The 14,898-nt window shown below is 43.5% G+C and overlaps 1 protein-coding gene across 3 annotated transcripts in view; it reads left to right on the top strand.

Moving 5' to 3' along the window:
- Positions 1-14,898, top strand: part of TCAF1 (TRPM8 channel associated factor 1) — a 52,189-nt gene that overhangs the window by 14,366 nt on the left and 22,925 nt on the right. Inside the window, exons 1-2 of one of the 3 annotated variants that reach the window (XM_050784918.1) lie at positions 1,900-2,350; positions 11,167-11,800. In XM_050784918.1, the coding sequence (XP_050640875.1) occupies positions 11,181-11,800 (620 nt within the window). In that variant the 5' untranslated portion in view covers positions 1,900-2,350; positions 11,167-11,180. Of the gene's footprint in view, positions 1-1,899; positions 2,351-3,504; positions 5,098-11,166; positions 11,801-14,898 lie in introns of those variants that run through there. The other 2 variants (XM_050784920.1, XM_050784921.1) reach the window with 2 other exon arrangements.

A 14,898-nucleotide genomic window follows, 5' to 3' on the forward strand; every position in this document is an offset into this window, starting at 1 on the left:
CACCTAAGAGTGGTATTACTGAATAGTCTTATTTTGCGTTTCAAAATGATACTTGTAACATTTTCAAAATATGAAGTGTCTAAAGAAAAAAATTACTGCTCAACCCTCCCCCACTTTCTGAAGCAGTGAAATTTGTCCTTATGTTTTCTGTGCTTAGGTAAACATAAACACGCAATTACAGTTTTTTCCCCTGCAAAAAGTAGGGTCATACTTTTATTGCTGAAAATATACATTAGACAATTTCTCAAGGTATGAATTGAGCTCATTTTAAAGAATTGCATAATATTTTTAATATGGATTTTTAGTTGTTCATTTATTCACATGTTGTGGAATATTTACCAAACTTAGTATCTCAAAAGTTATTTGAATACTTTCAGGATTTCATGGCAGTCTTCATTACTCAGAGCTACTCCAAGCAGAACATTAGAAAGGAGAAAAAACTCAAGGGGAAGTAGAAATAAGAAAGGATCCAGGATTTAAAATTGAGCTTGTAATGTGGTGTCTGAGACTGAGAAAGAGGAGATGGAACCAGCTCAATTTGAGGAAGCAGCCAGACAGGGTGGCTTATACCTGTAATCCCAGTACTTTGGGAGGGGAAGCAGGAGGATCACTTGAGCCCAGGACTTCCAAGACCAGCCTGGGCAACAAAGTGAGACCCCATCTCTACAAAAAAAAAAAAAAAAAAAAAAAAAAAAAAAAACAAAAAACTCCCTGGGCATGATGGCACAGGCATCTGTAGTCCCAACTACTGGGGAGGCTGAGGTGGGCGGATCGATTGACCCGAGAGGTGGAGGTTGCTGTGAGCCTCGCTCCATTGCACTCCAGCACAAGACCCTGTCTCAAAAAAAAAAAAAAAAAAAAGTAAAATTTCAGGAAGCATTAAAACAAAAGAGCATGAAGGAAGGAGAAAACTTACAGCACAAGAAGTTTGTAGTTTGATCCATTTTGTGCGTTAGGCTGCTGTTTGTTTTGTTGAGGAATGATTCTAAGGATTTTCTTACTCCATTTCATCCATCCATCCAGTGGACATTACAGAGCACCTGTTTGTGATCTAGGTGAAGTGGGGGAATAGAAAGAATAAAATCCAGTTCTTAACCTATGCTTCTCTAGTTGGTGCAGTTGAAATGAAACCGTTAATTTATACGGGATGTCGTACCCCATCCTCTTCACCTCTAAAGCCACCTTCCCCTGGAAGGTCCACTCTGGACACTACACTTTTGTAGTAGGGGAGAAGGCTTTGTGATGGTCTCTTCCTGAGAACAGTTTGGTCCCAGGACAACCCTTCCTTAGGTACCCAGCAAACAGGGGCCAGGGCAGTGAGGGGTGAGGAATCTGGAGACAGGACAGGGGCCATGCAAATCTCCCTGGGTCCCTGGGGACCAGCCATAAGAAGAGACTCCAGGTTTTACAGTTGAGCTCTCCAGGTTAGATAAGCAGATGCGAGTGCAGGACCTGGTCAGGCATAAAGCCAGTTCCTGGTTCCATGTAAGGTCTCCTGTTCCACTCAAATAACATGGATCAGAATTAGGAACAAAGTTCAAGAACCCTTTCCACAGAGAGAAATCTTATTTGTTGAGATGCCGCTGCCAGCCGCTTGTGCGAGGATATTTCATGCCGTGTTTTAGTTGATTAAATTTATTTTTATTACAAAATAATACGTGTGACTGTTGAAACGCTAATGAGGTGTATCAAGAAAAAAATAACAAGTAATCCACTTTCCTGTTTGAAGTAACTGGTTCAAGTAGTCTATCTTCCATACAATTTCTGTGTTTATATAAGTACATATGAACAGTTTTGAAGTTTTTTTACACAAAATGGAACGTTTTTTACTATGTTAAATGTTTATTTTAAAAATAGTATATAAACATATATATATATAGATAGAGGCAATATATAAGTAGATTTATGTAAGTAGATTTAACCCATCCTTGGAAATAGTTGATATTATTTTATATAGAGATCGTCATTATTTATCTATCGCTCCCTTGTTAATAGTCTCAACGATTTACTTTGAAACAAATGGTCCTGCCGCACCCTCGGGGCGGGCGCCTGGGCCTCCATCCCGGATCTGGGGCTGCATCTTGAGGTAGAAACTGACACAAAGCGGGGCCTCAGCGCTCCGGGGGCGGCGGCCAAGCTCCGCCCCCACCCGCGGCAGCCAATCAGCTCCCGGGGACGCTCCCACCCCCACAGTCTGCACTGCAGCCCACCTCCCCCCACACGCCGCTTCCCAGCCACTTCACTACCAATTTGCAAATCCCCAAGGCGTCTGCCCCGGCGCCTTCCCCTACCTCTGTGGAAGACTCCCCTGCTCCGAAGTAGCCCGGTGTGGAAATTGCTGGACGAAAGGGTGAGTCTCGTCCAAAGCTGGTTTCTGGGACTAGAGCAGGCCCGGGCACACGGACCAATCAGGGGCGGCTCCCGATGCAGTCCGCTGAGGTGCGGGTGGGAGGAGGAGGCACTCGGTCGGGCTCCCTGGGGAGTGGCAGCTGGGCTGCCAAAGTGGTCGCGTTTTGGGCCTGAGACTCGTTGGGTTTTGGGTCCAGGGAGATAGATGTCTTTCAAAGAGGGTTCCCTACGCTTCTCCATTGCTGTTTCTGTTTCAGCTTCTTTCTACCCGTCTCTTATTTCTTTCGTACTGCATTTCTTCTCCAGGAACCTAACCAGCAAGTCTGCCCCTTATAAACATGTTTTATTGTGAAATATATTTCAAAGCTACGCACAGAAGATAATATGACAGATTTATTATATGCTGACATTTTATCACCTTTGCTTCAGCACTCCCTCTCTTCCTCCACCCCCCTTTCTTTCTGAGAAATAAAACAATTAAAACCTCTTCCCCCCAACCAAATCTCATGCCCCCATCCTCCGAGGTAAGTTAGCTTGCATCCCTTCCCTTGTATATTTCGTCCTTTATAATTAATGTTTATTTTTAGGTAACCAATATATGCGTTTTTGTTCTGAATTTAAAATTTTTGCACGAGATTCAGTATTACAGGGTTTTAACCTGTGGTGCTGTTAGTCCTGACATTGCAGACCCGGAAGGGACTTAGTGGGTGCCAGTCACCAGCCCATCTCATTTAGCTGAAAAATCTGAACGCTGAAGAAGATAAAAGATGTGTTCACTGTCTCTCAGGTGGCCCGTGACTTGGCAGGATCCTGAATTCAGGTTCTCTTGATATCTCTCCCTGCCATTTCTTTTCCATAAAACCTGCCGCTGACTTGTTCCTAATGATCCAATTTGGAGAAAAGGAGTTGAAGGAAGATGGGGAAAGGGAGTATGGCTTGGGTTGGGACTCAAACCCTAGTCAGGATTAAAAGGTATGCATTTTCCTGAAATATGGAATATTGAATCTTAGGATGATTTGAATATTTATCAGGCACTCATCCAGTTTTACCGTATACCAAACTTTTTTTTTTTTTTTTTTTTTTTTGAGACGGAGTCTCGCTTGTCGCCCAGGCTGGAGTGCAGTGGCACGATCTCAGCTCACTGCAAGCTCCGCCTCCCGGGTTCGCGCCATTCTCCTGCCTCAGCCTCCAGGGTAGCTGGGACTACAGGTGCCGCCACCACGCCCGACTAATTTTTTGTATTTTTAGTAGAGACGGGGTTTCACCGTGTTAGCCAGGATGGTCTCGATCTCCTGACCTCATGATCCGCCCGCCTCGACCGCCCAAAGTGCTGGGATTACAGGCATGAGCCACCGCGCCCGGCCCGTATACCAAACATTGATTCAAGAACTTTACAAGCATAAACTCACCTAACTGAAGCCTTATAATAAGGCTTAGTATAGGTATTGATTTTTTTAATCCCCGTTGTGTAGGTAATAGCACTGAGACACTGAGGAATTAGGTAACTTGCCCAAAGTCACACCGTTGGTAAAGTGTAGCTCTGGGATTTGAATCCAGTCCACCTAGTCTGGGTCCCTGTCACCACCCTGCATTTCCCAGCTGGAGCCAGCACCTGTGAAAGGTGAAGTGGCCACACACACAAGAGAGAGGAGCAGCTCTCAGCTGATATCAGAAAGGAAAGAAATGGGGAGCGGGTGTGATGGCTCACACCCGTAATCCCAACATTTTGGGAGGCCGAAGCGGGCGGATCATTCGAGGTCAGTAATTTGAGACCAGCCTGGCCAACTTGGTGAAATCCCGTCTCTACAAAAATAAAAAAATTAGCCAGGCGTGATGGCGGGCGCCTGTAATCCCAGCTATTTGGGAGACTGAGGCAGGAGAATCTCTTGAACTCGGAAGGCGGAGGTTGCAGAGAGCGGAGATCGCGCCGTTGCACTCCAGCCTGGGCGACAGAGCAAGACTCCGTCTCCAAAGAAAAAGAGAAAAAAGGAAACAGGAAAGAAAGAAATGCGATTTGAACTGTACACCGAAGAATACATTTTAGTTAACTATTGTTTGAACTGTATATTATTTTTAATTTACAGAAGTAACACGTAACTGCAAACAGTGCAGCTATATAAAAAGTTGCACCTCTCTTATTTCTCAAGTTAAACAATACTAACGGGTAGAAATAGCCTTGCGTTCTCCCCACCATAATACAAATATATACGGGGTTTGTTTTTCTTATAAAAACAAAAGCATATTCAACAATTTCTACAATTTGTATTTTCCCTTTGGCAATATATCACTGTGTATTCACCGACTAAATGGAGATTCAGGCTCTTCCTAAGAACTGAATAATACTAAGCAGAATGTTTGTCCCACAATTTGCTCAGCCTTTCCCTTACTAATGGAGAGTCCGAGAAGTTTGTATCTTTAATGAAACGGCCATCCACACTGCCAGGATGGGGTCGCCAGGCGTCCCTAAGCCGCAGCAATACCAAGCCACCAGGGCCGGCGACACAAAGAAGCGCTGTCCCCCGCCAAGCGCCGCCCTCTCGAGCTCCCACTCCAGCCTGGGAGGAAGTGGGGAGGAGGGGACTCCCGTGGAAACCCCTCCTCTCCTCCTGCTCCGGTCTCCTCCCCGCTCCCAAATCCCGGCTCGGTCGCCCAGTCACTGTGGTACAGGGAAGCCTCTTCCCTGTGCGACCGTCTCTACGCCAGGCTGCCCGCTCCCACCTGCCCCCGTGGAAATCGCAGGGTAACCTGGTGAGTGGCCCTCTCCAAAAGCCTCGCAGGCTGGAGAAGGGGCCAGCGATGGTGGACTCGGCCTGGGTGCTTGGGGAGGGTGGTGCGGGAGGCCGGGGCGGGGGTGCGGGGCGCGATCGGCGCGCCGTGGGTCTGGGTGTGCTGAAGTCGGGGACAGAGAATCCCTTTTGTTTCCGTGTTTCTGCTGGTGATTTTCCTCTGCACTCGGGCCCTGCATCCCCCTGCCGCATTGCTCCTCCCCTCCAGGTTCTGACATCTGATGTTTGTGTGTGCTTGCTTTGTGTGGTTGAGTTACCTAAGGGCCTGACCTAGAGAACTGCGTCTAATCCGCTGTTTTGTCGGATGAGAATGCCCGGAGCTTGAGCAGGGTCGCGGGTAGCTGGGACAGAGCATCGCTTGTGGCCTACTGTCCTACTGCCCTTTGATCTTTGTGAACACTATCTTCGGGACTGAGATCTGTCCCCCACTGGCACTGGCCCCTGGAGACTGGAGTGAGCGTTCGTGTGTGTGTGTGTGTGTGTGTGTGTGTGTGTGTGTGTGTGTTTACGCGCACGGAGGAGCGCCCCCTCCTCCCTGCCGGCTGCCCCCACTCCCCAGCCCTCTCCCTCCTCAGACGTCACCGTTGTGCTCTTTGCAGACTGGCTTTGGGCCTGGGAGGAAAAGAGAGTGGAGCCCCGCCAGACTCCAAGCTGAGTGCTGACAGCCCCTGGGAGTTTAGAACATTCCTTCTCACACACCGTGCATTGGATAGAACACTCCCTGAGGCACGCAGATCCACAGCTGGGGGAGGCAGCACCCACATTTTAAAAAGGTAGTAATACCCAGGTCTTCTCACTCCTGGGCTTTTGCTCCTCAATTATGTCATCCTCTTGAGTGACCTGGGAGGGAAGTGAGCGAATAGGAGTGAAAGCAGAGCCTCCGGGGAACTCGAGAATTAAGTAGGCAGTTTGGTAAGGTAGAAATAGAGGACTAGAAGAAGCAAAGACCCCAACCCTGCTTACTCCTATGGGGATAGTGGAGGGGCTGAATGGGGAGGATCACAGAAGGGGCTTCAAAGATGGTGGTAAAAGTCTATTTTTTAAGCTGAATGGTAGGTATATGGGAGTTTAATTTTTCAGATTGTTTTATTGTTATTTTACCATCTATATCCCTCCACATGTATTATATACTCTTACAGATGTATGAATTAAACAATCTTAAGTGACAAATAAATAAGACTGAGCTGGGAATGTCTAGGACAGAATTCAAAAAAGGAGTTGAACTAGCCCCCAATATCTTGGAAAAGATACTGGATGTAGAAAGAAAAAGAAACAGAAGGTTCATGAGAAAACAAAACAAAACAAAACAAAAAAACATGGAGGAGAGAAGACCCATAGAATTGAATGTCTGTAATATAAACCAATTTTCAAGGTCAGGTTAGCCATTTGCTGAAAAAATGATCCTGGGTTTACCCTTATACCCTCATCTGTCATGTAATCATCCAGACATGGAATATCTATTCATCCAAAGAATACAATGTATACTCTGGCCTCACACACTTACTCTAGGTTCAGGATTTGAAATCACACTACCATACGGGACATGGGTGGCGCAGCATCCAGCAGGGCCCTCCATCCACCTGCCCTTCCACGCATTTCTCAAAGGGAAACCAGGTTTACGAGCCATGGCGCTGCTCTGTGGTAGGAGTGGAAGCTCTGCTCTCTCCCTGAGTTACAGGTTGTGCCTTTAATACCTTCTGCTTTGGCAGTGGCTTTGTTTCCAGCAAGCTAAAAGGGGCCAGAGGTGGGCCCAGGAGAAAGAAAGCAGGAACCATGGGAGGGGTTAGGGAGAGAAATAAAAGGACATTTCTTCCAGGTTTTATTCATTTGAGCTTACCAAGATTGGAGGACAAATATGGATTCGGGCATAAAGAGGGGGCATTTGGTTCAAAAATCAAGTGATGAAGTCACTGATAGCTGGTTAAAGTGGGGACACAACCAGCTGCAGAGTTCAAGGAACCCCCGTAGAGGAGGAAATCAAATTCATAGGTGGGCAGATGCACAACCCGATCAGAGATGAAGGAAGACCTTTTAGGTCCAGTGAGCCAGGATCAGTTGATCAGTCTACCTCATCATGTAAAAACTGTATCTAATATTTTAATGTGTGTTTACATGCTTTGACTAAATTTGTGTTAACTCGGTGTTGTTTCTCGTTGTAGTAGCAATACAATTTAAAGGATGCAGATTTGTATAAAGGCAGAGAGAATGGTTCACCTCTCTTCCTAATGTAATCAATGTGATTATGTTGAAATGTGGCCTCCATAGATTTTCAATGCCTATAAAGCCTGGTATGTAACAGATACTTTTGTATTCCTGGTGCTTGAGAGTATGGACTCCAGCACTGGGTTTCCTGGATTTGAATCCTAGATCCACCACCACTTACCACCTGTGTGATTTTGAGCAAATAACTAATTCTCGGGGCATTATGATTTTGGAGTTTTTGTTTTGCCCATCCATAAAATGGGGATAGTGATAGTAAATACCTCATAGGTTTATTGTCAGCATTAAATAAGTTACAGAAATCACGTGTAGTAATGCCAGGAACCTGGTAAGCATTGTGTTGTTACTACTACTAATAATAATTATACTACTGCTACTAATTACTACTACTACTATTATTATCTTTGCCCATACAAAAATGACTTCATGTTCTGCATATCATAGTGACTTGAAATTTTCACTTAAAATGTATCTAGGACATTCTTCTAGGTGGATGTAAAATTTATTCAACTCATCCTTGAACTAGCTCAGAAAACAAATAGTGAGACAGATATGTGAGGTCTCTGTTCTGGTTGTACTTGTGCCAGCACTAGAGGCAGCAGAGGCTGAGGGAGAAGGGTTCTAATGGGCAACTCTTTAGGGGGTGTGTATGGGTAGATGACTGGGGGCAGTGCTACAGGGTCTTATGCTGTGTACAATGGGATATCTGGGGGCTATGTGAAAGCTGGATAGGTGTGGGTTTGGGTTAGAGATGCTGCACCCACAAGAATCAAAAATGGTTCTAGGAAACATTCTTTGTCATTAGTCTATCTATCTGTACTTCTAGGTTTTCATTTATCTCCATTTGTAATTTGGTGTAGCAGTAAGCATCCCTGTACATATATCTTTGATACTGTCCTTATTTCTGTAAGAAGGGTTATTAGAAGAAGGGTTGTTGGGTCTAAATATAGGCACACCTTTGAAGCCAAGTAGGCACCATAAAATTGTTTTTGAAAAAGAGTGCAGACATTCTCCGTCGTTCTTGCAGATTGTGATGGTCTTTCAGTATTGAACATTATTAGCCTTTCAAATATTAAACCTTATTAGCCACCTTTGTCATCTTCATCTTCATTTTCTTCCCCTTCTCCTCCTCCACTTTCTCCTAGAAAGGAGTATTGTCTTTTTTGACAATATTATGAGCAACACACAATATATTTTCCATTACTTGACTACTAGTGAGATTGAGCATCTTTTCCACAGAAGTGGCCATTTAAATTTTCTTTTCTGTGCCATATCTGCTCTTGGAAGGATGGTATTTCCATAGATAGAAAGATTTGGGAGAGGGAACGGAATGGAAAGAGAATGGGAAGATCATCTAAAATGAAAGCAGGGCATGTCCAGGGGCACCTGGCGACTGGATGCTGCAGGGAGACAGGCAGCAGGAGAAAAGGCAGGAGAAGCCAGGGAGTGGCCAGCTCTGCAGGCAGTCCACACCGGAAGGCAGTAGATTGTCCCTAGAGACCAAGATGGAGCTTTGAGAGTAAATAACATGGTTAGAGTGGTTTTAGAAAAGTAAAGGGTGGGAACAGGTCCTGGTAACTTTGAAATTGGGTCAGTTGAGTCCAGGCATGAATTACTAAGGACCTAAACTAGGTTAATGGCAGTGTGATTGGAAACCATGAACAAGGACATTGATAAGACTTGTGACCAGCTGGATATGGGAGCAGCAGGGAGAAGGGACATACGGTGACACTGTGCGCTTTGCTGTCCTGATTATTTATGAGCACCAGGAGGAGCAGGGAAGAGACAAGCTTCTTGCTTACCAAATGTTCATGTCAGTATCTTCTCAATAGTTTCCTGAGATAGGTAGGTTATTAATGCTTCTGTTTAACTACTAGAAACATTGAGCTTATGTCATTTGCCTTAAAAGAGCTCCCTTAGAGGGAAATTAATAAATTTAAGACTTTTTTAGTTTAGAGACTGGCTATAAATGGCCAGTGGGGTCTTGAACTCGTTACCTCAAGACTGGGGCTATTTTATCCTGGCTTGCGGAAGGCATATAGAGATACATGAGAAATGAATGTAATAGTAGTTAGCATTAGTGTTAGTATTAATATTGGTAACAAAGTATGAAAACTATTAAATCAGAATCAGTACATGCTCAATTCAGTGCTTATAAAACCTATGTTAGGTTAAATTCTTTTTCCACTTTGCAAGAATTCTCTATTACTCACATACTTAAATGGTTTATTCTTAACCAAATAATTATAAGCATATATGAGTATGCATATATAAATAATTGAATACTTATGAAAAGGCATTTAACCTATGTTATTTCCTTTAATCCTCAGGACAAGCTTATATGGCAGATATTATAATTCCTATTTAATTAACAAGGAAACTAAATCTGAGATGTGTTGTCTAAGTCTCACAATTGTTAAGTAGCAGAGCTGAAATTCAAACTCAGACTGCCATAAGTCCAAAGCCCAAGTTTATAATCATGTTGCGTATTATGTTGAGAGTGAGCATGTTATCTGACAAGGGAAATAGACAAGTGGTAAGGGCCAAAGATTAAAATGTAAGGACTATCTGCATATTCCAAGAGGAGGTCAGAAAAGGACAGAAAGTAAGTGGTTCTAGAGGTTGGATACAAAGAGGTTACCTTGGGCCATACTGACAGAGGTGGTTCAGCCTCATGGACTGGGAGAGCAGTGGTGTCCTGTGCTGCTGAGGGGTCACTGAAGATGAGACACACTGCATGACCTGACCATGAAAACACATCTGCCCTTGGAGGAAGTGTTTCAGTACAGCGCTTGTAGCAGAGGTCAGACCATAGAGCATCGTTAGTGGGGATCTCATTGTGAAGAAGCAGAGGATATTTGTGAGTTCACCTCCACACTGTTGTCAGCTGCATCCCAGGTGCAATTAGGATTCTGCAATAATTTCATATCTTGTTACCTTCTGCTCCTGGTGGTAGGAGACTTGCATTTAAACCACAGAGGACTTCCACTTTCCTCTTACCTAGCCTGTGACATTGACCAAAGAACCTTCTCTGAAAGCCCAGGCATTTCACATGGAAGTTCTGAGTAATCTGATTAGTGTGGGAGCCAAGAGGGATGGAATGGGCAGGGAGCACAACATGCCGCTCCACTCTATGAATTCCCAGCAGCTGCTGAAGCAAATGACCACAAATGGGGTGGCTTAAAATAACAGGAAGACATCATTTCACAGTTCTGAAGGCTTAGAAGTTTGAAATCCAGGTGTCAGCAGTGTGGAGATTCTGAGGCAGAATCTGTTCCATGCCTCTCTCTTAGCTCCTGGTGTTTGCCGGCAATTCTTGGTCTTCCTTGGCTTGTAGACTCATCACTCCAATCTCTGCCCCCATTTTCTGATAGCATTCTCCCCTGTGTTTCCAAATGTCCTCTTACGAGGATATCAGTCATTAGACTATGACCCATTTAAATCACCTATGACCTCATCTTAGCTTCATTACATCTATGAAAACCTCTTTCCAAATAAGTCCTATGGGTTAGGATTTCAAATGTCTCTTTGGGGGACACAATTCCATGTTCATTCCTTCCTTCTGTTTGTTTCCGTCTGTGATGGAAAAGTATCAAGCTCTCTAAGTTTGACCACAGAGTTTAAGAGGAGAGGGCCCAGTGGGGTCTCCTGGACTTCAGTCACTAACACCAAGTGCTTGAATCGTTTCCCAGTGTCAACCTCATCTGCATAGTGGGAAGAATCGCCCAGCTACTGGAAGAGTGAACTGCTCTATTTGTTTCTTTGTTTATCCATTGTTCGCCAAGCTGAGCCTTTGCTTTCTTCTCTGCAGAAACCAACAGAGCCATGGCGACTCCTTCTGCTGCCTTCGAGGCCCTTATGAATGGCGTGACAAGCTGGGATGTACCCGAAGATGCCGTTCCATGTGAACTGCTTCTTATTGGAGAGGCTTCATTTCCTGTGATGGTGAACGACATGGGCCAGGTCCTCATTGCTGCCTCCTCCTATGGCCGCGGCCGCCTGGTGGTCATGTCCCATGAGGACTACCTGGTGGAAGCCCAACTCACGCCCTTTCTCCTGAACGCAGTGGGGTGGCTTTGCTCTTCCCCTGGGGCTCCCATTGGTGTACACCCATCCCTGGCACCTTTGGCCAAAATCCTCGAGGGCTCTGGAATGGATGCAAAGGTTGAGCCAGAAGTGAAAGACTCCCTGGGGGTTTACTGTATTGATGCCTACAACGAAACCATGACAGAAAAGCTGGTCAAGTTCATGAAACGTGGTGGCGGCTTGCTCATAGGAGGACAAGCCTGGGACTGGGCCAACCAGGGTGATGATGAAAGGGTTCTTTTCACATTCCCTGGGAACCTCGTGACCAGTGTGGCTGGCATTTACTTTACTGACAACAAAGGGGACACGAGTTTCTTTAAAGTCTCCAAGAAGATGCCCAAGATCCCAGTGTTGGTTAGGTGAGTACCTTACCCCCACTCGGGAGTTGGCTCCAGGGTTAAAAAGCAGACCCGGTTCTTAGCTTCAGGTTGCTCCAAGGCTAACGGAAGAGTGCTCCCCCACACTCAGTTATGGAATCACTACATATCAACTAGATTTTTTAAATGCCCTGAGGCATAGGAGGGGCAAGGTCCTCACTGCCCCTGTCTTCCCAGACCAGACCATTTAGCTCTTTGATAGTTGGAACTTACTGATGGCTATGGTCCCAGTGTCTTTCATAATCAAAACTGTGCCGTTGACCCCAACAGTTGGCGTAGTTAATCCACATGGTTTATAGGAGAGGTTGCTTTCAACAGGAATGTGAAGAAAAGGAAAACAGGCATGAAGGACCCCATGAACCAAAGCCTAGAGATGTGTGGGAAAGGTTTTAAAATGTCCTTCCAGGTGAGGTTAGGATGCGATAGGAAGTAGAAGCCTTCAGAAGTTAAGATATCAGAAAAGATGGTCCAAGTTATATGTGCTAAATCTAGGATTTAGGAGGGGCAAAAGATTGATGATCAGTAATGAAGGAGTCAGGTGATGGGTACAGGACAGCCTGCACGGGAAGTTATTGGAGTGTACTGCCCTGTCTGCTTTGCTCTCATTGCACTCCAGCACCACATATAGTGCCTAACAGATAGCAGGTCAGTAGGTGCTCAGTAAACATCTCTTACATGCATGACTGCATGAATGAATGAGAGGGATTAGAAGCTGGATTAGTCCCAGGAGCAGAAAAAGTACATTAGGTCACTCTTTATATTCTATATTAGCATTCTCAGCATCCTCAGAACAAACAACACTGATATTTCTGACTGATGGGAATGGAGCAAGGAAGGATTGGGTGAGGAAGACACACTAAGGGTACCACGAAGGTGTGGGAAATGAGCTATGACTTCTCCTTGGCATGGTACTTTTAGGGAAGTTTTAGGAAGATCAACCAGAATAGTTAGTCTACTCTGGTTTTGGACAAAAAGATGACCATTTTTGTGAAGCATACTTTGTATGCTTCTGAATTATTTTACTTTTTTCTCAAGAAGCACGTATTTTAAAATTAAAAAGGAAAAAATGTTCATTAAAAGGAAAAGAAAACAATTGTGATGAAAAGAAAACATTTTGTTAGGACAGAAAAATAGTGATAATTTTAAAAATGGGCTAACAGTATTGTGACTATATTTAAAAATTTGTCTTTATCTTTTGGAGATATACTGTTTTATGGGTAAAACGATACACTGTTGGAGACTGGCTTCAAAACAAACGGGAAAGGTGGAGGAGTGGGTGGGGTGTGATTTGATACCATCACCTGGGTGATGAGTACATGTGCTCATTGTTCTATTTCGTATCATTTTAGCCCAAATATTGGGCTTCTGCAAAGGAGTTCAAACTCTGTTCATTCATCCATTTATTTGGCCAGAGTTTATTGAATAGATTATATATCCCAGGCATTATTTCTTATTTCAAGAACCTGATTTGCAAAGATCTGAGAATTAGGGGTGCAGGAACATCTCCAATTATAAGACTTGGAAACAAAAGTTGAAAACCAAGTAACTGTTGTAGGAAGAGGGCTATGCTGTCAGTGTTCATAAAACCTGGAAACCTGGATCTAATCTACAACCAGTAATTGCACAGTGTGACCTTAGCATGTCCTTTCAATTCTCTTTTTCTCTCTAAAGGAAAGTGTTGGCATAGAAGCTCCTACTGTCCCTTGTAGCTATTATTCCATTTTTCAATCTACAGTGATCTCCGTATATTCACAAAGTCATCAGAGATGCATAGAAAAGAACGCCGTGCAAATGGTCATACTCTAAATGCCCAAATGCTCCAATAAATTTGGTTTGAAAATACCCCCACGAAACCTGAATTGATCAACCTTATAAATTAATGCTATCCATGCCCCCTTCAGTTTGAAAAACGGTGAAGGGATATTAGACACACAAGAGACTTGGTTGTAAGTTTTATTTCTAATAAGCATCTTGCACAGCCTTGGAGGTCACTGCTGGTTATTGCTGGTTATATGTTAGGCATATATAGAATCCTAATTAGAGGTTTTAGGTCAGAATCAATGCTCAAGCATGGTGGGTGAATGTATTTACCTAACTCATGCTTTGTACTTCTTACTATTTTCTTAGCCATATATACTAAAGTTGTTTTAACTGATTTTCACAAAATAGAACTTTTTAGAGAGTGAGCACAAGTGGCAAAATATGCTATTTTATACGAGAGATTGCCTCATCACAATTGTTTTCTTTTCCTTTTAATGAACATTTTTTCCTTTTTAATTTTAAAATACGTGCTTCTTGAGAAAAAAGTAAAATAATTCAGAAGCATACAAAGTAAAAAGTGAAAGAACTTTGTTCTCCACCTCATCCTCTGCCTCTCGCTAATTCTTTTCTTCCCCCCTTCCCAAGAAATGATCACTGCTAATGGTTTGGATGGTATCTTTTCTGATGTTTTTCCTCCATTTATGTATTGGAGTTAGAGTTGGGAGAGCTGGACTGGTAGAAAGAGAGACAGAGAAAAAGAGAGAGATCTGCAACTTGCTCTTTCATTTACTATATCCTGAGCATTTTTTCATATCCCTATAAGAAGATGGGCATCATCCTTTTGAAAACCATCTTGCATTCATTTGGATTGTCCTGAAATTCATTTAACCATTTGCCTATTAGCACATTAATGTTATTTCTAGTTTTTTCTTATAAATAATAATACATTGACTATCTTTTCACTACAATCCCTAAGCTTGACGTACCCCTTTTCATTTTAAAGACTTGGCAATTTCCTTTTAGAAACATCTAATTTTGGAAATTTTTAAATACATAACAGAAATAGAAATAGAACAATGAGCACATGTACTCATCACCCAGGTGATGGTATCAAATCACACCCCACCCACTCCTCCACCTTTCCCGTTTGTTTTGAAGCCAGTCTCCAACAGTGTATCGTTTTACCCATAAAACAGTATATCTCCAAAAGATAAAGACAAATTTTTAAATATAGTCACAATACTGTTAGCCCATTTTTAAAATTATCACTATTTTTCTGTCCTAACAAAATGTCAATAACCATATCATTTTCAAAAGGA

The sequence above is a fragment of the Macaca thibetana genome, chromosome 3 (assembly GCF_024542745.1).
Source record: "Macaca thibetana thibetana isolate TM-01 chromosome 3, ASM2454274v1, whole genome shotgun sequence".
Classification (NCBI taxonomy): Eukaryota; Metazoa; Chordata; class Mammalia; order Primates; family Cercopithecidae; genus Macaca; species Macaca thibetana.